Consider the following 23,088-nt stretch of genomic DNA (forward strand, 5'->3'; position numbering starts at 1 on the left):
GTATACTGGGTAGGAGATACAGAACTAAGATAAAGACACACAGGATTCACATAAAGGGTATACTGGGTAGGAAACACTGGACTGACATAAAGGGCATACAGGGTAGGACACACAGGACTGACATAAAGGGCATGCTGGGTATGACACACAGGACATAAAGGGTACACAGGGTAGAACACACAGGACTGACATAAAGGGAATACTGGACAGGACACAGGACTGACATAAAGCGTATACTGGGTAGGACACACAGGACTGACATAAAGGGCATATGGGGTAGGACACACAGGACTGACATAAAGCGTATACTGGGTAGGACACACAGGACTGACATAACGGGTATACTGGGTAGGACACACAATACTGAAATAAAGGGTAAACTGGATAGGACACAGAACCCCATGAAGAGTATACTGGTAGGACACACAGGACTGACATAAAGGGTGCACTGGGTAGGACACACAGGACTGACATAATGGATATACAGGGTAGGACACACAATACTGAAATAAAGGGAAAACTGGGTAGGACACACAGGACTGACATATAGGGTATACTGGGTAGGACACACAAGACTGACATAGGGTATACAGAGTAGGACACAAGAAATAAAGGGTATACTGGGTAGGACAAACAGGACTAAGATAAAGGGTATACTGGGTAGGACACGCAGGACTGACATATAGGGTATACAGGGTAGGACACAGGACAAAAAGGGTATACTGGGTACGACACACAGGACTGACATAAAGGGTATACTGGGTAGGACACCTTCACCTTCACCTCTCCCGTAGTCTGGGTTCAGACCGTTGGGGCACCGCTGCTGACCTGGCCACCACCCCTCTCCACTCTTCACGGTTTTCTGATTTCCTCAGGGCGTCACCGAGCATCAAGCCTGTCCACCCCCGGATGTTGTCTTCCCATCTCTTCTTCTGCCGTCCTCTCCTTCTGCCTCCTTGTACGGTGCCTTGCAGGAACGTTTTGGCAAGACCAGATGATCGGGAGATGTGTCCATACCACCTAAGTTTGCGTTTTTTCACTATGGACAGAAGGTCTTCGTAGGGTCCAATACTTTGCTTGATTCTGTTCTTCACTTCCGTGTTAGTGATGTGGTCTCTGTAGGAGATGCCAAGTAGTCTACGAAAGCATCTCATCTCGACAGCTTGGATTCTTCTCTCGATGTCCGCAGTCAGGGTCCAAGTCTCGCAGGCGTAGAGCAATATTGATATAACCAGGGAACGCATCAGTCTGATTTTTGAGCTGAGAGCGATGTTTTTGTTGTTCCAGATGGTGTTCAGCTTGTTGAGTGCCATTGTTGTTTGGACAATTCTCGAGAGTACTTCTGGTTTAGATCCTTCATCTGACACGATTGCTCCCAGATATTTGAAGCTGTGGACTGTTTTAAGCTTTTCGTCGTTGACTTTGATGTCAATGCTGATGCCGTTGGTGTTGTTAGTCATCAGTTTGGTTTTCTCCGCACTGATTTGCATTCCATACGATGTGGAGGCTTTGTCTAGATGTTTGACCAGGCTTGCCAGTTCTTCTTCTTTTCCAGCCATAGGACACACAATACTGAAATAAAGCGTATAGTGCGTAGGACACAGAACTCCATGAAGAGTATACTGGTAGGACACACAGAACTGACATAAAGAGTATACTGGTAGGACACACAGGACTGACATAATGGATATACAGGGTAGGACACACAATACTGAAATAAAGGGAAAACTGGGTAGGACACACAGGACTGACATATAGGGTATACTGGGTAGGACAAACAAGACTGACATAGGGTATACAGAGTAGGACACAGGACATAAAAGGTATACTGGGTAGGACAAACAGGACTGAGATAAAGGGTATACTGGGTAGGATACGCAGGACTGACATATAGGTTATACAGGGTAGGACACAGGACATAAAGGGTATACTGGGTACGGCACACAGGACTGACATAAATGGTATACTGGGTAGGACACACAATACTGAAATAAAGGGTATACTGGGTAGGATGCACAGGACTGACATAATGGATATACTGGGTAGGACACACAGGACTGACATATGGGGTATACTGGATGGGACAAACAGAACTGACATAAAGGGTATACTGGGTAGGACACAGGACTGAAAGGGTTTACTGGGTAGGCCATACAAGACATTCATAAAAGGTGCAGTGGATAGGACACACCGAAAGTGAAAGGTAGAACTCACTGGACTGACATAAAGAGTATACTAATAGGACACAAAGGACTGACATAAAGGGTATTCCAAGCAGGTATACTGGACACACATTAAGGGTATACCAGGCAGGACACAAAACAGACCGCAGTACATTCGACAAGAAGGCAGGACATTCACTCACCACTGCCCGGCGCACAATGCAGAGAGGGATGCGGGCGTGGAGCGGGGTAACCTGGGTCTCCTTCTGAGCAGTGGACAGAAGTATCCTCCTCTTGCTGTTGGACAGGTCAATCACCCTGAAAACACACACACAAACACACACACACTTCAACCTTTAAATTCACCTTGTTAGTGTCACACACACTCACTTGAAATTCACAACGCTAACTTCATGAAGACTTTCACAAAAATGCAAATCAGTGAGAGTCATACACTCCCATGCATGCTGTCACATATGACTGTACACATAATATACATACACACATGCAAACAAATACACACTGAACATGTATTTTTCTAAACTTATGCTGACAAACATCTTACAATGATCAAATCATGCATGAAAAAAACCCAACATCACCACAGTATTGATATGTAAAAATGTAGCCGTGTTATTATGAACCGAGTGGTATTTTTATAATAAAGTGGACGGTATGAAAGAATTTATGATTTACAGTATTAAAAGATAGAAAAGATCCACGCGCAGGCCAGGAACATGTAGACGGCCAGTCACAAAAAGGTTTTTCTATTGTTTTATTACAATATTAAGTCAAAAAGGAGAGAAGAAGAGAATAAAGAAGACAGTACAGTAGAATTTTAGGCAGCTGACTGTGTGTGCGACACGCTCGATGTGTGCTTGAAAGCGGCACGTCCAAAAGTGACTGGCAGACGCTTGCAGCTTTCAGTTCAAATTCGAACTTCGATAGCCTTACGCCACAGGAGTTACCTCCTCACATCAATTGTTGGACACCGTCACTGCAGTGAAACTGTCGTCTGCTTTACAGCAATGCTATGGAGTTGAACTACGGTTAGTAGCCAGCTGAGCACTTGGCTACAAAAATATCACAAAACAGAAGAAAAGGCAGTGTGGATATATTTTTTTAAATAAATAGACACAGCACAAACAAAAACAAAACCATTACCCCAACTCCATAGAGAAGTCTTGTCCTTTGGTCAGGAAGACTTGAAGAACAAGGTACCGTTGCACCAGGGTCACTGAGAGAATAAATGAGCAAAACATTATTAACACAGATGCCAAATAAGATATAAAATGATGTCATATAAAGAGCTCCTCATCACACATGTTATAATCCATTACAAGGCTTCTTTGATCCCAGCATAAACACTTTTTTAAACATATTTTCCCCCGAAGCTGACTGTGAGGACACTTTCAGCTGGAATCTGTACAGTGACAATTCACCCCCCCCACCTCCCCCATATCTCCTGCAACCGAAAAAAATCAGATTGAAATTTACCATTAGTAATTTGTATCTTCACTTTCTCCTTGGGGAATTTGAACTGTAAACAATTTAATGACTGTGCATCTGTGTTTATTTACATCCAGAAGTTCCTGGCAGCTGTCTATAAATCAAATGCAATAAGACTTTTAAAATATAACTCATACGCATTTATCTGTTGCTTTATTCAAAGAAATCCAACTAGAGTCGAGGTTGATGTAAGAAACCCTGTGTCAGGGTGTTGTGCACTAGCCTATACATGTGTGTGTGTGTGTGTGTGTGTGTGTATGTATGCATGCATTTCAGCTTGTGTGAATTAAGCATGTATATGTGCACGTGTGTGTGTGTGTGTGTGTGTGTGTGTGTGTGTATGCTGCAATTCTGGTTGCTATGGCTATCACCCACTTGTCTGCTTGTTGTCTTTTGGGATGGTCATCTTCGTTGTGGATGGTGTTCCCTCCAGCACATATATGTAGCCCTTCACTTCCTTTTCATAGATCTGACAGAAAAGCAAGAAACAGTATATCAGTTACATCTATCTGAAAATTCAGATGTCATGCATTTTCGAACAAAGATTTCGTGTGTGCACTGACCTCTTTGATTTCTGAAAACTATGCCCTCAAGATTTTGTTCACAGCAATGTCATAAAAACTCAAGAACATGATGATATTTCATATTTCATCATAATGAGGTGGTTTCAAGATTTTCACTGAACTGACTACTACAAGGTACATACATTACATAACTTACACTTTTACTAATGTAGCCGTGTTACCAGAATCGAGTGGTTATTCAAGGGTACGGACGGTACAAAAGAACTAAACTAAATGATGATTTACTGTATTAAAGGATAGACAAGAATTCCCGCCCACAGGCCAGGAATATATAGAGCCAGTCATAAATGGGTTTTTCTATTGTTTTATTTACAATAGTATGATAACATAAGAAAAAAACTAAGAGGAAGACAATGAGAGAAGAACTAAGAGAAGACATAAAAGAGAAGACATAAAAGAGAAGACAGTGCAGCGATACGTAGCAAGATGTCTGCCGTTGTAGGAACACACAACAAACACTCACACATTGCTTGCGACGCAGCAAGAGAGAGAGAGAGAGAGAGAGAGCAGCTCTGGTCAGATGACTGACCAGGTATGAAGTGACCACTCATTACTCGCTCTGCCAATTTATGCAGGTTAAGCGAACTACAATCACGTGAGCTGCGACACAGATCGGCCAAATCTGACAACTGTGTTTCTTACAAGGTGTTCAGTGACAGATTTCTAAATGATTCCTGAACCGATTTACGTCGGATAAGTTGCAAAAGAAAGAGCTCAATGCCTACTTTCTAATGAGTATAAAATGAAGTTTTGAAAATTTACGATAAATTTATAATCTTAATTTAAGTCACCTGAACAGGGTCAGTTTTAACGAGCTTGTCACTGAAAATTACAAACTGCGCTAAATCATTTTAACGTAGGCAAACATAAATGGAATAGATTTAAAGATGGAATTGCGATGATTCTGCCAGTATATAATACTTGTAGTTTACTGATCTGACAAAAGAGATATCAATTAAATTCAGTGAAGCAGAAACACAAGTTTCCGCTCAGCCAATGACGTACCGTGACACTGGTCAAACAGCAAGTGTGTGGCGGAAAGGACAGAATGATGTAAGCTTAGGATCAGCTGAAATCTTTAGACTGACGAATGATTAACTGAAATCAAGCACGCTTCTAACTGATTAAAGTGTGTGTGTAAGCACAACACATATAATATTGCAGTGAGCGATACAGAGACTTGATTTAATAGATGATAAGGGAATAAGTTTAGAATGGGCTTTGCATTCAACCCAGGAATGGCGTCACATAGTCTGCACGAGCCGTTGAGGGTCAACGGGTTAGTTGCGAAATTGTCATCTGCTGTAGCTTGTGTGTGAAAGGAGTTTTTGAAGCAAGCAGAGCGCTTGGTCACACTAAATTATCCAAAAAGGAAGTAAAACTTCAACACTAATACTGAATTATCCAAAAAGTGCAAGATCTCAGCCTGAGATGCCTATACATAGTATAATAGTATAATCAGACTCTAGAAAAATAATTTTCTGTTTCACAGACTGATAAAAGATGAAAAGAAATATTGCACTTATTGTGTCCAACACTGATGTATGCTTTGCATAGTGCCATTGTCCCTGTTTAAAGTATCTAACCTGAAGGAATATTAACTTTTATAACAATTCACACTCCTCTATGCTCATTTTCAGGTAAACGTGTAACCACACATAGATAGTGAGTGAGCAATCAAACAACAGAATGAACAGTACAACTGCAAAACAACTCCAGAGCAGCATAGGTGGCATCAGCCAGCACCCATCAGTCCATACTTTTAATGACATACTTTTTTCACACCAGCTCCGATTTTCCAATGAATGGTGGAATCACGGCCTTGTGGGCTGAAGATCTCCAAGTAAGGACCACCCTGCAAACCAATTCACTTTTTTCACATCTTAACACTAATGATAGAACAAACATCATCCAATAATGAATGTAAATTGTTCATGACGTTCTAGTTATGGGTTTCAATCAATATGTCTGAAAATAAATTCATAAGTTCATGACATAAATTCATTGACTGACTGCTTATCCTGTGAACGTTCATCAAAAAAGAAAAGAAAAAAGACCTGTATGTTTCTGTGTAGACAGTCACATGTTACACATTAACTGACATAAAGTTAAAAGTATTCAATGATTCATGTGACAGATCATATAATTTACACACACACATATATATATATATGTGTGTGTGTGTGTGTGTGTGTGTGTGTGTGTGTGTGATCACTGAGCAAGGAAGCCAAATAACTGATTTACACACACACACAAACACACACACACACACACACAAATCCTCTAACATGCGCTCATTGATCCTTAAATATACTGAATGCAGATGGCTCACTCTTCAACCTCAGGTGGCTTCAAGCAAAAACCAAGGTGAGGACAGACACCGTCAACGACTTCCTGTTTGCTGATGACTGCGCGTATATGGATTTGTCAGAATGCAGTGACGCCTCCTTGAGCTACTGAAACTGAAACTGATGACTGCGCTCTCAACGCTGCCTCCGAAGCTGACATGCAACACAGCATCGACAAGTTCTCTGCTGCCTGTGACAACTTTGGCCTCACATTCAGCACAAAGAAGACTGAGGTGATGCACCAGCCAGCTCCAGGAAAGCCTTATGTTGAACCAAACATCTTCATCAACGGGCAACGACTGAATGCAGTGGACAAGTTCACATACCTGGGCAGTACGCTCTCTCGCACAGTTGTCATCGACGACGAGGTGAATGCCAGACTCGCCAAAGCCAGCGCTGCCTTCAGCAGACTCCATAAGAACATTTGGAACAGGAGAGGCATCACCCTGGAGACGAAGCTCAAAGTATACAAGGCCATAGTTCTCACCACACTGCTCTATGGATGTGAATCATGGACGGTCTACAAACGCCACGCCAAAAAGCTGAACCACTTCCACACCACCAGCCCCAGAAAACTTCTCGGCATAAAGTGGCAAGAGAAGATCCCTGACACAGAGGTGCTCACTCATGCAAACTTGCCCAGCATCTACACCATCTTGTTGCAGGCCCATGGAGGCCAAAAGAAGCGCTTCAAAGACACTCTGAAAGCTTCTCTGAAGGCCTTCAACATCAGCCACGACACATGGGAGCTGAATGCAATGGACAGACCAAAGTGGCGTTCAGCAAAGGCACCAAATCCTGTGAGGCCAACAGAATCACTGCAGCAGAGCAATGCAGACAAGCCAGGAAAAGCAGTGCCAGCAAGTCCCCGACAGCCGACACCATCCCTTGTCCACACTGCGTCAGAACCTTCCGGGCACGGATTGGCCTGACCAGTCATCTGCGCACCCACAGAGCCCAACCCACCCACCCCCAGGATGACTAGATGGTCCTCATTGATCCCGACGGACGAACCACACATATATTGAATGTTATTCTATTCATAAACAAATATTTTACCTGGTATTCATTCTTAAACATGGCGAAATGCAATGATGACAGTCACACAGAAAAATTGGTGTTTCAGCCTGATGAATCTGAAAAAAAAAAAGGAATATACATTTTAAGACCAATGCACACAGAAATGTTGACTGCATAATTATATCATCATTACGTGAATAAAAGCAATCAAAGTCTTCCCGTATACTTTGACCTTCAGGCAGCAACACACCAGTTATTTCAGCTTTTTTAAAAGTTTGGTTACTGAACTTTGAAGACCTGAATGAGTGAATCTGACCTCCAATGGATAATGTGTCAATGTTAATCAATGTAAATGTGATAACTATTGTGTAGAGTGTATTTACCACCTGGAAGAGACCTGCAAAGTGAATACTCATGACGACATGAGTATGTCTTAGATTTTGCCGACAATGTAGAAGAAATATTATAAGCAAACAAACATTCAAAAAAACTGGCAGCCAATCTTTTTTGCACCAAAATAGCTTATTCCATTTAAGAAATGATTAATGTATACCGTGAGGCAGACAAAACACACCATCACATGATGAATATTATGTAAAATTTGTTAAGAGAGTGAAACACCTTTGACTCAGCCCAGTGATTCCAGTACTGTAGAACTACACAAACATATATATAATAAATATGCTGGGGAGATAAAAAAAAAAAAAAACAAAAACAACAACCAACAAACAAACAAACAAAACAACACCCCCAAAACAAATAACAACACAAAAACAAAAAAACAATCTGCAGCAACACCAGCATGCTTATATATCTCATAATGTCTTTCTATCTCTTTTTTTTTCTTTTTTTTTTTTTTTTTTTTTTTTAAAGCATAAAGCATAACTTTTATGGGATGTATCTGTATTGTTCAGCATTGCACATGTTTTGTTCATTTAAAAAAAAAAAAATTCCATGAACAAATATATTTGGAAACATCAAAAGAACACCCCCACCCCCCCCCGCCCGAAAGTTTGATGAATTGATGTACCAAGCAGTCTAACAAGCACCATTGCTGGACTGTATGTCAATGAAATTTTTAAAAAAAGAAAAAAGAAAAAAAAAAGCAAGATATATATTCAAGAGCAATTTTGTGTGTATATTTTAAAAGCAGCATGTTCAAGGTTTAGCTTTAAGTTTAACAAAAGTTATATAAGTTCTTGACACTGCTAAACAGAACACCATAAATAGGAGGATACAGTATGTGACACCAAATATAGTAATACTGGGAAAATTTATACATGAACACATCTAAGACAACAAAATCTGAACCATTATCAACTCTCTAATTCAACTCTCAGTACAGTTATCAATTTGCATAATATCTTAACTTTCAAGACTCCAATGTCCTGAGGTTGTGCTGTTTAAAACAACTAGCTTGTAATTGTGCTTATTTCCCCATATACTGTTTGTTTGGAAATGTTATTTTAACATTACATGTTGTTTTATAACTATGGAGTAACCCTGCAGTTACAATGTTCACAGTGAAAAACATAAGAGAGTTACATTTATTTATATTATTATAATTCTTTTTGTATAATTTAACTAAAAAGTGTATATGTATATACATTACTATCAGAAGGGTTTCTTTTTCTTTCCTTTCTCTTTTTCTATGGTTTGTCTATTTTCATATAACGCCTTCTGATTAAGCTGAGATCAATTCAATGTGAATAAATAATTTGTGGATTTACCTTCTGTGCTTCTATTATATTACAGTTTAAAGGCTGTAGGTAAAATTCCCCATTCAAATCAAGCACTTATATAAATAGCCTCTTCATATTCCAAATAATAACTGATAACCTACTTCCTATATTTTCTTGTACACTTCAAATTAATAAAGAATTACCCGTTCTGAAATTTCAGAGACCACATTATACAATCAAAATATTTTTTCAATACAGTTGGTTTAACTGGAGTCTTGCCAACACACACACACACACAAATGACACACGCACACATGCATTTATCAACTGTGGTTATATATTGTATAAAACATATCTTGCTTGCAATGTGTGGTTACCTATTTATTTTGAACAAATGGGTTTGGCTAAAATTATACTTAAAAAATTCTTTACTTTGATTAAACGCTAGCAATAAACTATAAACTCCTGCATACAAAGGCAATGTTGATCAACACCTACGGATGTTTCTCTTTCTCGACTAGTAGGCATAACAGCAAGATAACTATGAACGTTCATGAAGAATGAACAGATTCGTAACTGTGAATGCAAGGTTATAAATTTCGGCCTATAAATTTATGACGAGAATGAGACGAAAACGCAAAAAAAGGCTTTCATCCAACTTCTAATTCAGGGTACCTCTTGGCTTCCTTACAAGTAGTCTTCTGTTGTGTAGCCACAATCAACACGTTGATTATAGTAAGGTACTGTCCACAATATTATTCTATTTTCACTTAAGCGTAACATGACAGGATTCTAGTCTTCAACCATATGTTCACAAATCCAAAGGATTTCACTGAGAACGAGAAACAGAAAGTCTATTTCTGTCGGTGTCTGAGACCATTAAGAATGAGTTAGCCAGTGCCCGGGACCAAGTGTGCGAAACTCGGGACATTGAACACATGTATGAATGGCAAGCCTAACCGTATACTGCGCTTGCTCTGTTAAGGATAACACACACTCACCACAATATCCGTATATTATTTTAAAGCACAGTGAAATATTCGTGTCAGATAAAGTACTTGGACAACAGTAACAATCAATTCCATCCACTTTGGCGACCGACCATAAACTCCGCCATATTTGTTGCTATTGACAATCTAACCAATCAGAATCGCCCTTACAAAGAAGAAACGGAAGACGGAGAGGCAAAAAATAAACACACCACTGTCAATTACTATTGAGTTCCATCACACACACACACACACACACACACACACACTATTATGATGCACTGACAGTGATGAACTGAGTCGAGACTGACAACTGCACACGACGCCGGCGCGCGCGCGCGCATACACACACACACACACACGGATGACACGCGCGTGCATAATCGGCGAGGCCGGCATTGACGCACCGCACACACACACACACACACACACACACACACACTCTCTCTCTCTCTCTCTCTCTCTCTCCGAGGGCCTCTCTCTCTCTCTCACACACGCACACACTCACACACACACACACTCACACACACCGTGGCATACACACGGATGACATGCGCGCGCACGTCGGCGAGGCCGGCGGCACTCAGTGACACACACACACACACACACACACACACACACACATTTTCACCCTGTTTGTCTTGAAACAACATGGTTTAACTTGTTATTATTTATATTTTGTGTTTGTTGTTATTTATATTTACATTACTATAGGTTAATACTTGTTGTTATTTACATTTACATTGTTGTAGGTTAATACTTGTTGATATGCATATACATATTCTCTCCCCCCCCACTACCCTCCCCCACCATGACATCTCATTCAATACACACCACAATCTCTTTAGACTTTTTCTTATAATAATCTACCTTCCCTCTGATACATAACATGAACACTTTTTTACACTAATATTCACATGCACTCCCTTTCTACTACTTGACTCCTTTCCGTCTAAAAACACTTATAGTGAATAGACGTTAAACTGAAGATAACACACACACACACACACACACACACACACACACACACACACACACACACACACACACACACACACACACACACACACATTTTCACCCTGTTTGTCTTGAAACAACATGGTTTAACTTACTTAATTCTTCTGCTTCTCTAGCTGTCTCGATCTGTCTCTTAGTCTCGCTCACTACCTCATTTACACACACACACACACACACACACACACACACACACACACACACGTCACTTAGTTCGGAAGGTTCGTACATGCATATAAAGAGTCCTAATTTTCGATTTTATTTGGCTTAGATTCATTGCCGATGTTGTTGTGGTTTTGTTTTTGTTTTTGTTTGCTGTTGTTGTTGTTGTTGTTTTTCTTTTTTCTTTTCTTTTTTTTTTCGTTTTGTACACATTTCATTAATTCTTCCTTCGTTCTGATTTACTGTCATTGACTTTTCAGTGAAACATTCGGATGATTCCGGGGAGATAACTCTTATCTATTATTCGAGCATCATGGCTGCCGCGGACGTGCCCACGTTGTTCAACCAGGCTGTTTCGAGAATTTTAAGCAGTTGGGCTGCATTGCAGGTACATATATTGATATATTTGTGTAAGCCCTACTATACCAAAAACAAAAACAGACTCGCTTTGTGAAATACATCCAGTGAATGATTAAAAAGATCAAGGTCTGCACAAAATATCATGGCAAAATATAATTTGCTTGTTCTCATTTTGACTTTTGTTGTTATTAATGTTTTGGTTGTTATCTGAAACTCACAGGTCAAGTACAGGTGTCAGCAAGGTCCAGCTATGCTGATCAAAGTTATTTTCAGAGATATCTTGATTTTAGCCTACTTTAGGTCTTAGATTGTGTTTCCCTGCATAGTGGTTGTACACACTGAGAAATGTTCTCCCAAGTCAATGAATAATGTTGTTAGTATTTTGTAGAAATTGGTTTCTCACATACTCATACTGCCATTGTGCCAATTAACCTTTCCCGTACGTCGTGGGTGTGAAATCACCCAGACAAGTGTTTTTGCTCTGTAACTCAAGTAATATTGAAGCCACTTCCACATAATTTCATGACTTTGTCCATAATATAGTTTACCACATATCCACTGAACATTATTTTCTTTTATACATAAACAAAGAAGTTATTAATCAATTAATGTCCCAGTATGTCGTGGGTGTGACGACACCCATACTCCCAAAGAATAAACCTTGCACGCCGTACGTCGTGGGTGTGGAGCCACCCATGCAAAGCTTGCGCGCCACGCGTTGTCGACGTGACGTCACTTGGGCTCGCTACAGAGAGAGATCAGAGTGACCTTGTCTTTTGTTGATTGTATCCCGGTTCAAGTCTACGGCAAGTTTTACTCTAAAGTTGTAACTAATTTCAGAAAACAATATTTATTGCACTAGATATCTTCAACAATATTGAATGAACTGTTTTTCTTGTAGAGAATGATCGGGAGCAACTGATTGATAGCTTTTTATCTAGTTGGAATTAAAGAACTGGATATTTTTGTAAGTCTGAAATCAATTGATCTAAAATCTAGTTGATGTAGAAATTTTATTCTTATCCTAATCTCTTCAAAGTAGAGAAAACCCGACTATGGCTAAAAAAAGAAAGATAGTTGATAGAGAAATTTTATTCTTATCCTAATCTGTTCAAAGTAGAGAAAACAACACTCTCTTCTCACGGGCAAAACTTATTCACAATGCGCCTGGTCAAGCACTGGAGTAAATAGCCTACACGCACAAGTGGAAACTGCGCATGCAAGTCTGCTGAAGAAAAGTCAAATTTGCTTTACGGACAGGTGTGGGTTACTGTGCACCCACGACGTACGGCAAGGTCTTATTTCTTCAGTGAAACCATGGGTGCCTACACACCCACGACGTACAGTTTCAGTTTCAGTTTCACTTTCTCAAGGAGGCGTCACTGCGTTCGGACAAATCCATACACGCTACACCACATCTGTTGAGCAGATGCCTGACCAGCAGCATAACCCAACGCGCTTAGTCAGGCCTTGAGTGCATGCTTACATATTTGTGTACCTATGAAAGTGGATTTCATTTTATGTAATTTCGCCAGAGGACAACACTCTCGTTGCCCTGGGTTCTTTTTCAGTGCGCCAAGTGCGTGCTGCACACGGGACCTCGGTTTATCGTCTCATCCGAAAGACTAGACGCTCAGTTTGATTTTCCAGTCAAACCTAGGAGAAAGGGCGAGAGCGGGATTCGAACCCACACCCTCACGGACTCTCTGTACACCCACGACGTACAGCGAAGGGTTAGTTCGTACACAGAAACCATGGGTGCCTGCACACCCACGACGTACAGCGAAGGGTTAGTTCGTACACAGAAACCATGGGTGCCTGCACACCCACAACGTACAGCGAGGGGTCATTCCTTCTTAGAAACCATGGGTTTCTGCACACCCACGATGTACGGCGCGCAAAATTTTAGGCGACGTACGGGAAAGGTTAAAAACGTGCAGATGCAGAACAGTTATTGATCTCGCCCATCAGTGTGTTTAGTTTCAAAATAACATTTTCACATTTATGATTGAATAGCAGTGAAAGAGCTTGACAGATTTTTCAGTGACAGACGTTTGTGTCTCTGTGACTCACTGTTTGTGAACATGACATGAAAATGTACCTTTTATGAACAGAATTTTATTTATGACAGAATTTTGTCCATTTCTTGTTTAGATAGCAGTCGAAAATGGATTTGGAGGTTCAAACAGCAAACAAAAAGCACAAGATTTGGTGAATGACATTGAACGTCTCTTCCAAGCAAAAAGTAAGTTGAATCTATTTTAGTAATTAGTTGAAGGAGTTGTAAACATACTGACAATGTTACGATAAAAAAAAAAAATTAAGTAAAAGAAATGATTTAAAAAAAAAATTATTTATCGTGTGGTTTCTGGCTTTAAATGTTAAAATGGAACATTGCTAGAAAAGATTGTATTGTCTCAGCTCTTAGTCTTAGCTCATCTGGAACAAAATAGATTACTGAATTCTCACCAGTCAGCTTATTGATGTGGTCATAGCTGCGAAACGGCCCTTCTTAGAATAGTGAATGATTTGCTTTCTCAATTTCTGGGTTTGATGATGATAAGATGTCTGTCCTTGCTCTCTTAGACTTGTCAACAGCTTTTGACACTATCGACCACTCTGTCCTCTTGAACAGACTTTAAACTTCCTTTGGTATTCATGACACTGCACTAGCATGGATCACGTTTTACCTGTGAGAGTGTACGCAGAAAGTGTGTGTAAATGGTAGATACTCTAGTGTATCTGCCTTAAGATATGGTGTCACACAGGGGTCCGTCCTAGATCCTGTTCTTTTCATGCTGAATGCGACTCCTGTGTTGGATGGCATCAGTCATCATGCAATGTCACATGAGAGCTTTGCTGATGACACTCGACTATCATTTGGCTTCCACAGCTGAATTTGATGCACTGGTGACTCTGACATGGGAGTGCATTGCTGGCCTAAAGGACTGGATGACACTCAATAAGCTGCAACTAAATGATGATAAGAATGAATTTATGATAGTCTGTCCAAAGAAGTTTCGTCAACATCCTTCCCTTCCTGACTTTGTTCTGATCAATACCACACCTGTTTTGCTTTCTCCTTCTGTTCACAGTCTTGATGTAATCCTAGACCAGTCTCTTTCCTTCCAACAGCACATTTCGAACATCTGTAAGTTGCATGTATGGAACTGTGTAGAATCAGTTCTATCTGCCACTATCTCAACCGATGCAACCAAGACACTTGTATGCACCTTGGTCCTCTCAAGATTGGATTGCTGCAATTCTCTTTTGGCCGGCCTTCCCAGATATCTGTTGGACAGACTCCAGTGAATTCAGAATAACGCTGCCAGACTCATTTGCAGAGCTTCTAAATTTGACCATGTTTCTTCTCTCCTTCAGTCTCTCCACTGGTTGCCTGTTTCTGATTGAATAAACTATAAGCTATCCACTCTGACCTTTTCTGCAGTCAACGGATCTGGCCCCAAGTATCTTTCTGAACTCCTCCATATCTATATTCTGTCCTGCCAGCACCGTTCTTCCTCTGATACTTGACTTCTCAGGATACCTCATGTCAGAAGTAAGACCTATGGACACAGATCGTTTTCTTTTCAATCGCCAAAGACGTGGAACAAGCTCCCTGATAACCTCATCATTCTGATTCCCTTGCATCTTTTAAATCTCATCTCAAAACTGACCTTTTCCCTCAGCAGTAAGTTCAGTTGTGTCAGGTCCACTTCTTTGTGTTGGCTGTGCTTGACTATGTCAGTATGTGTGTATACATATATATATGTATGTGTACGTAACTGCATGCATGTATGATGTATATGAATGTGTATATGTGTGTGTGCGTGCGCACGTCTGTTTATGTATGTTTGTGTTTTTGCATGCCTATGTGTGCATATGTATTGAGGGTAGCTGTTACGTACATTTGTATGTTAAAATGTATACATGTATGCATCATGTGTGTGTGTGTGTGTGTGTGTGTTTGTGTGTGTGTGTGTGTGTGTGTGTGTGTGTGTGTGTGTCTGTTTAGTAACATTTTAGTGTTTGTATGTAACATTGATGTAATAGTAATGTGTTATGTAAACAAAAGTGGTTTTTTTTAAAGCACCTGCAGCAGATTTCTGGATAGTGTGCTATATAAGTATCCGTTAACATTATTATTATTATTGTTATTGTTGTTGTTGTTAACATAACTAGGCATTATTTTTTTAAAGTTGAAATGACCATACACTGTATCACCTGAATGTAGAATCATTCATGTCTTTTGACACTTGTGACACTTTTTTTGTTTTCTTTTTTCCAATGATTGATATATAGATACAAGTATATAAGAGACGTGATGAAATTGAGAGCAATGTTAGAAATTAATTCAGGACTAATTGTTTTATATTTGTTTCTTTTTCAGAGAATCTTGATCCATATGACTTTGCTGGCTATCTTGAAGATGAAGTGGATGACAGATTTGATTTGGTAGTCGAAGATGGCAGTGTGGATATGGTATGGCTTTATGTTTGTATGATGTACAAAGTAGGATGTTACACCCTGGTTAAATTCATTTTCAATTTGTGCGTGTATGTATCATTTGTATGTGAGTGAGTGTGTGTGTATGTGTGTTTGTGTGTGTTTGTGTGTGTGTGTTTGTTTGTGTGTGTGTGTTTGTTTGTGTTTGTGTGTGTGCATGTATGTATGTGTGTGTGGTGTGTGTGTGTGTGTGTGTGTATGAGTGAGTGACACAGAGAGAGTACTGTAGGTGTGTGGGTGTTTTTTTTTTATGTACATAATTGAGAAATTTAGGCTTGTGTACACACCACCTAATCTGACCCCAAGGCTGCCTATGTAATGAGATAACTCATCAGTGCAAGCATGTACGCTTCATTGCCACAATGACGAGATAATTCGTCATTGAAATATTCTGACTTTTCCCTGCTTTGTGTTCAATTCGTTGACAAAAATACTGGTAGCTTTAGCTAGAGAAATCTTTCTAGATTCTATTCATAGCTAGAAACCCCATATACGTCATGAGAGAGTCCTTTATTTGAACGTTTTGGTTGGGTTACTGCTGCAGTGTTTGCCTGGCTCCTCTCCTGGCTCGCTCAGTAAAATGTCAGACTGACGCCGTGCTCAAGACATGCAATCATGACGTACTTAATCAACCAAGATTGTTTTCTTTAGCTGATACTCAGAAAAAATTGAAGCGTAAATTCGAAGGAGGAGACAGTGATGAACATTTATAGGACAATTTGACAGAAAATAAAGGGAGCAATCAAGAGAGTGGCCAGGATACAACTATTAGTGAGTGATGCTGGCTGTACAGCTGTAGCGGACGACAGAAAGTGACCGAATTATTAGCAGGACACAGTGTGAACGATTTTCTTGGCAGTCAGCCAACGCGGTCTGATGAGAACTGGATAAAGTGACCTTGTGAGAGGAGTGAAGAGGAGGCGGGGAGGGGGGGGGACTGAGGGGTGTGGCCTCACATCCATATTAACATTTGGAGAAGTCACAATTTATTGTGTATCTGTCTCTTTTTTTTTTCTTTTTTTTGTTTGTATATTTATTGTGGTTGTTCTAGTATAATTTGTGTGTGCAGATATTATCCATTTGTCCAGAAAATATGATAGTTTATTGCAAATTACCTGACTATAATGTTTGTAATGAACAAGTTGAAAATGTGACAAAAAACAAAACACTGATTTCAAAACAACAGCATGTCACTGAAAATATACAAAATGGGAAAACATCATGTGTTTTGTATTCTTTATTCATTTACCTTTCAGAAAATATATACTTCTATGGGTCTTTCTCCAGTAACAAAGAGCAGAGAATTTTTTTGAAAATTTAGACCTTTTTTGTGAAAAAACCCTAGCAAGTTGATTTCACTTAAATCTTATTTCCCTGGCAGCGAAAGGGTTAATTAATACTTTGAAAGATCTACCTGTTTTTCTTCTATTCATTTTTCATGCAATATCAGTATACGTTTTCAGAAATTATGGGTTTAACTTTATGCACAACAATTTTTAGAAAAAAAAACCCTTTTCATTTGTATATCTTTTTTCATATTTCCGGTTGCTTGTCAGTAATATTCTTGCTTGTTTAATGTTTATCCGTTTCAGGCTTTCTTTCCCATTGAGTTAGAAGAACTGAGCTTGTGTTTTGTTTTTTAGCACATTTTTAACCCAGTTAAAAAGAAAAGGGGGGGGGGCGGTGAAATGAAATGACTTTTCACTAGAGCTGGAAACTGAAATTCAGTTTCAGTTTCAAACTTTATAACATGTTCATAATTTTCAGTCTCAAACTTAAAAACATGTTCATCATTAGCATTTTCAGCTTCAAACTCAGAAACATGTTCATCATTTTCTGTTTCAAACTTGAAAATATGTTCAATCATTTTTAGCTTCAAACATAAAAACATGTTTGATCATTTTCAGTTTCAAACTTAAAAACATATTCATCATTTTTAGTTTCAAACTTAAAAACATATTCATCATTTTTAGTTTCAAACTTAAAAAACAACAACACCATATTCATCAGTTTCAGTTTCAAACTTAAAAACATGTTCATCATTTTCCGTTTCAAACTTAAAAAGATGTTCATCATTTTCAGTTTCTAACTTGAACACATGTTCAGCTTATGTTCGAATTGCAGATTGCCACCCACATTTGCCAGTGCTCAACACTGCTGAAGGAGGGTCGCATCCCAGAAGTGGAGCAGTTCCTGCAGGGCTTGCCTGGTGCCGGCCACAGCAGGGTCCAGTGTGCTGGTGGCGACAGCAGTTCAGAGGAGGTAAAGACTTGGGACCTTCGAAGATCATCAAATTATCAGGACTTAACTACTACTGTACTAACTAGTGGTGACAGCAGTTCAGACGAAGTAAAGACACGATCCTTGAAGATCATCAGATTATCAGGACATAACTACTACTGTACTAACTAGTGGTGACAGCAGTTCAGAGGAAGTAAAGACACGATCCTTGAAGATCATCAGATTATCAGGACGTAACTACTACTGTATTAACTAGTGGCGACAGCAGTTCAGACGAAGTAAAGACACGATCCTTGAAGATCATCAGATTATCAGGACGTAACTACTACTGTACTAACTAGTGACTGCAGTAGTTCAGAGGAGGGAAAGACATGACCCTTGAAGATCATCAGATCATCAGGACTTTACAACTGCTGTACAAACTAGTGATGACAGTGGTTCAGAGAAGGTAAAGACATAACCCTAGAAGATCATCAGATCATCAGACTAAACAACGAATGTGCTAACGGGTGATTTTTTGTTTAGATCTTGCAGATATGAGATATGGAAAATAGCCTTTGTAAACAATGAAGTCAGAGGAGAGTGTGGTCGGTTTACCTTCTTCTTCTTTGTTCGTGGGCTGCAATCCCCACGTTCACTCATATGTACATGAGTGGGCTTTTACGTGTATGGCCGTTTTTACCCCGCCATGTAGGCAGCCATACTCCATTTTCGGGGGTGGTCGGTTTACCAACTTGGGCTTTCCACAAGGTTTTCTCCTGCAGAGTCTCACAGTAACTTCCTTACATGTCCTTGGATCACTGCATTTTAGTTTAAATCTTAACAGTCCAAATGGGCATAAATATTTTATGTGCATTATGAGGACATACTTAGTAACGTGCGAAATGGATAGCATGTTTGTATAAGTGTGTATCACCCAAGACTCCTTTCCACAAAACAAAAGCACTTTCCACAAGGCCCAGCGTGTTAAGTGTATCACCCAAGACTCCTTTCCACAAAAGCACTTTCCACAAGGCCCAGCGTGTTAAACAGAAAAGAAACATCATTTACAAAAAAACAAACAAATAATACATCCTTAACCCTATTCTTTTCTTGGTTTGTGCATGATAGACCAGTGTCTGTTAATATGTCCTGCAATTTTGGTTTCATGTGTTGTGCACAAACTGAGATGCATGCTTTGGGGAGCTCTATCTTTCAGTTTCATACTCAGTGTTTGTGTGTTACAAGGCAAATTTATATTATCACTTGCTGCAAATTATTTGGACTTCTGATACAGTGGTGGAAGAAATGCTGAAATAACCCAGTTGTTTATCATAAGAAAGCATGGATTGGCTATATCATGAAATAAATTTTTGATTGTGAATATATCACCACAAACGTCACTTACTGTTAAATGTCAGAACTTGGTATGGTGGTTACAGTTTTTTTTCGTGGTTGTATTGTGAATTGAAACACTGATTATTTCAACTCCATTGTTTCTTTTATGTGATAAATCTTTCCACAGCATGTAAGTGGTCCCCCTGTTATGCATGGGGCCATCAATTTTTTTTTTTTTTTTTTTTTTTTATCTTGAGTGTCTCAAACACATTTCTCAGCATGCTTTACCTTTGTTGTAGGACGATGATGACGAGAACATGGACAATTCATCATCTCAGCCTCAGCAGCGTTTGTCACAACAGCAGCAGCAGTGCTCTCCCTTGCAAAATCAAAGTGGTGCTGATGGTGGTGAAACAAGCAGTGAGATGCCATCAAGTTCAACAAATGGTGCAGGTTTGTTCAAGTCTCCTGTTTTATTTCCAGAGAAGATTCAGATTCATGACTGTCTGGTTAAGAAGGTTAAGAAGGGTTGGCTTTTCTTTTGTTAGGGAGTGAGATGATTTCTTTTCTAAATTGTGCATATATATCTTTTGATGGAATTTTCCATTTAGGGGAAATTTGCTTTTTTGTGTGTTATTTTAAAATTAAGACCCTCATATGGTGTAGAACACAAATTGTGAAACTGAAAAAATAATTTTTTATGTTGAATTCAACAGGTTATTTCCACCATAGCAGCCATTTTAGCTTTGCCTCTATATGATTAATTCTTTTACACATTGTTTTTGATTTATCAAAAAAATATTCAGAATGCTGTTTGATACATTAGAAAAACAGATAATTTGATAAAGACAGCAAAATCAAACAGAAAAAAGGCTAGCTGACTAACATTTAAACAGGGAATGTTAAAATTGTGCTTTGAAAGCAACATGATGGCCACTGCTGCGTGTTTGCTATTGACCCTTGCTGTTCACCAAAACTGAGGGGGAGTCCCAACACACTGTTCACCAGTTAGTTTTACCGTCAGTATGTACGGCTTGTGGCAAGGCTGGCAACGCAAAGCGAAATGTATTAGATTATTACTGTCATGCTTCCTTCCCACAAGCCAGCTGCCAAGGCTGGGAATACCCAGATTTTTTTAATTTATTATCATTGTCCTGTAGAGAAGGGTATTAAAAAAAAATCTACCTGTCCCATGCAAATCTCTGTTTACCTTCCCTAAGTAAAGAGACAGTTAATAAACTTTTAAAAGTAACTTCCAATGGTGTCAACAGACAATATTCATTAAAAAACTTTGTTTGTATAACAGGTAAAGAAAAACGGGGATGGGGGTGGAGTTGTTAAAGTGGAAAGGGGAGGAGGAAAGTTGGTCAGAAATGAAGCTGACACAGTTGGAAATCAGTTGCCCAGTGGTAAATGCTGTTGGTCAGAAATGAAGCTGACACAGTCGGAAATCAGTTGCCCATTGGACAGCTGGATGGGTGGGTATATCAAGCCCTGTAAGCACGTGTTCCACAGCTGCCCTCCCCCAAATCGGTGGATACGTACATGTCTGCGGTCCAGTGTTTTCCTACTCCTTCCTTTGGCTTAAATGAATTTATTCTCAAAAGCAAGTAAAGACATTGCAAACACATAGAGCAGCAACAAGCGAAAGCTGACGGTGTGCTTGGAAAAATGCTTATGGACACAGTGAACACATAACACCATAACACAGTGGCAGTATTATAAACAATATCAGATATAAATCAAATCACCAATGAACTCTGAAAGGAAAAACAAAGAAGTACCCTCCTTCCTTTTCTTGCTGATACAACTTCCACCTAGCCCTGTCCCCCTTCCCCCCCCCCCCAAACCCTCCCCAACCCCACAACCCCTTTTTACCAGGTTTTCAGAGTGCAGTTTTCTTGACAAGAATGATGTGATATCATGTGTCTTTACGTACGATTTGCATGCTGGGGATGCAGAACACTAAATTCCTGGTATATTATTATTCAGCAGTGAACTGACTGGCAGGGTACGATTAAGTGCCTCTGGCTGTCTCTGACTTTCTGTTGTTTTTTCAGTTTGGAATTGAACCATGTGGGTTGATAACACTGCTGTTTGTTTTTGTTGCAGGTGATGCAAACAGTGTGGGTTGATAATTCTGGTTTTTGTTTTTGTTGCAGGTGATGCTCCCATGGATGTTGAAGAAGAGGATGGCTGGACAGTTGTGAGGAAAGGGGGGAGAAAAAGATAACCGCTGAACATAGCAGATTGTGTGTGACGCTGTGTGCTGTGTTCCTTGTACATACCCCGTCTTTCATGAAGTAAATCGCCTGACCTCACATTTTCTGTTGTGAATGTTTTTGTTTTGTAAAGGAGAGTGTGTGCATTGAGATTCTGACTTATGTTTTCTCCTTCTCAGCCATCCTTTCCTCAATTCCTGTCACAGTCAGTCTCTTCTCATACAGGACATTACAGTACAAATAGTGTGCTTTTATTAAATCAGACATATCTCCTCTTTCATCTGAGAAATAATGAAACTTTCCTGTTTTGTGTCTTTTCATAGTGTTTCCCACAGTTGTACGTTCAACTAAACATCATCGTACTTTTGAAAACAATGCTTTCACATTGTTGTTGTTTTTTCACAATTAAAAAAAAATCTTTTTCTTACATCTGAACACTCCTGCCATGCTCAGATACTAATAGTCCCTTTTTACATAAATCATTGAAAAGGAGATGAACATTCAATCAGACCTGAAAGTAAAAGGGACATAACCAAGGCAAAGAAGGGGAAAAAATCATACAGGTGAGGTTAAACAGAATTTCAGCAACTCGACATTTCATGATTTGACTTAGTTGCTTTCAGTCCAGCCGACCACTAAGGGTCATATCAGAAATGTCCAACTAAATGAGAATTATATCATTTCTGAAAACAACTACAACAACAACAACACACACTCACTCACACACACACACACACACATTATTTTTGTTATAGGTTTTATATACATGCACAAGCACACACTCACAGCATACATGCAAGCACACTGAGTGTATAAGCATGCACAAGTACTAAAACACAAACACCGTAACACCACTCTCATGCAGGCACACACACTCACACACATTTATATGCATGCACTTTGCATGAACTCAAAGTTTGCCACATACAGACACATTGACATACACCGGTTCCACCTCCATTCTGAACCTTA

At 39.6% G+C, this 23,088-nt stretch overlaps 2 protein-coding genes across 2 annotated transcripts in view; one reads left to right on the forward strand and one right to left on the reverse strand.

The window, feature by feature from the left end:
- LOC143285151 (protein CFAP20DC-like) overlaps positions 1-10,438 on the reverse strand; it is a 29,581-nt gene extending 19,143 nt beyond the window's left edge. Inside the window, exons 1-6 of the mRNA XM_076592379.1 lie at positions 10,307-10,438; positions 7,663-7,739; positions 6,030-6,110; positions 4,047-4,140; positions 3,327-3,399; positions 2,366-2,480 (exon numbers count right to left, since the gene is read on the reverse strand). Of these exons, the coding sequence (XP_076448494.1) occupies positions 2,366-2,480; positions 3,327-3,399; positions 4,047-4,140; positions 6,030-6,110; positions 7,663-7,683 (384 nt within the window). The 5' untranslated portion in view covers positions 7,684-7,739; positions 10,307-10,438. The remainder of the gene's footprint in view (positions 1-2,365; positions 2,481-3,326; positions 3,400-4,046; positions 4,141-6,029; positions 6,111-7,662; positions 7,740-10,306) is intronic.
- Positions 10,439-11,734: 1,296 nt separating this feature from the next.
- LOC143285152 (pre-rRNA-processing protein TSR2 homolog) lies at positions 11,735-22,217 on the forward strand. Its single transcript, XM_076592380.1, has 6 exons — positions 11,735-11,858; positions 13,985-14,075; positions 16,221-16,312; positions 18,461-18,598; positions 20,194-20,347; positions 22,057-22,217. Exons 1-6 carry the CDS (start codon positions 11,784-11,786, stop codon positions 22,125-22,127), a joined length of 621 nt encoding a protein of 206 aa, XP_076448495.1. The 5' UTR covers positions 11,735-11,783; the 3' UTR covers positions 22,128-22,217.
- The last annotated feature ends 871 nt before the right edge of the window (positions 22,218-23,088 follow it).

This window comes from Babylonia areolata, chromosome 8, assembly GCF_041734735.1.
Source record: "Babylonia areolata isolate BAREFJ2019XMU chromosome 8, ASM4173473v1, whole genome shotgun sequence".
Classification (NCBI taxonomy): domain Eukaryota; kingdom Metazoa; phylum Mollusca; class Gastropoda; order Neogastropoda; family Buccinidae; genus Babylonia; species Babylonia areolata.

Excerpts from the sequence above, each read along its gene's own strand:
- LOC143285152 (XM_076592380.1), top strand. The coding sequence starts at position 11,784 with ATGGCTGCCGCGGACGTGCCCACGTTGTTCAACCAGGCTGTTTCGAGA. Across the intron at positions 14,076-16,220 it reads ACGTCTCTTCCAAGCAAAAA|AGAATCTTGATCCATATGAC; the intron begins GTAAGTTGAATC and ends TTTCTTTTTCAG. Across the intron at positions 16,313-18,460 it reads AAGATGGCAGTGTGGATATG|ATTGCCACCCACATTTGCCA; the intron begins GTATGGCTTTAT and ends TTCGAATTGCAG.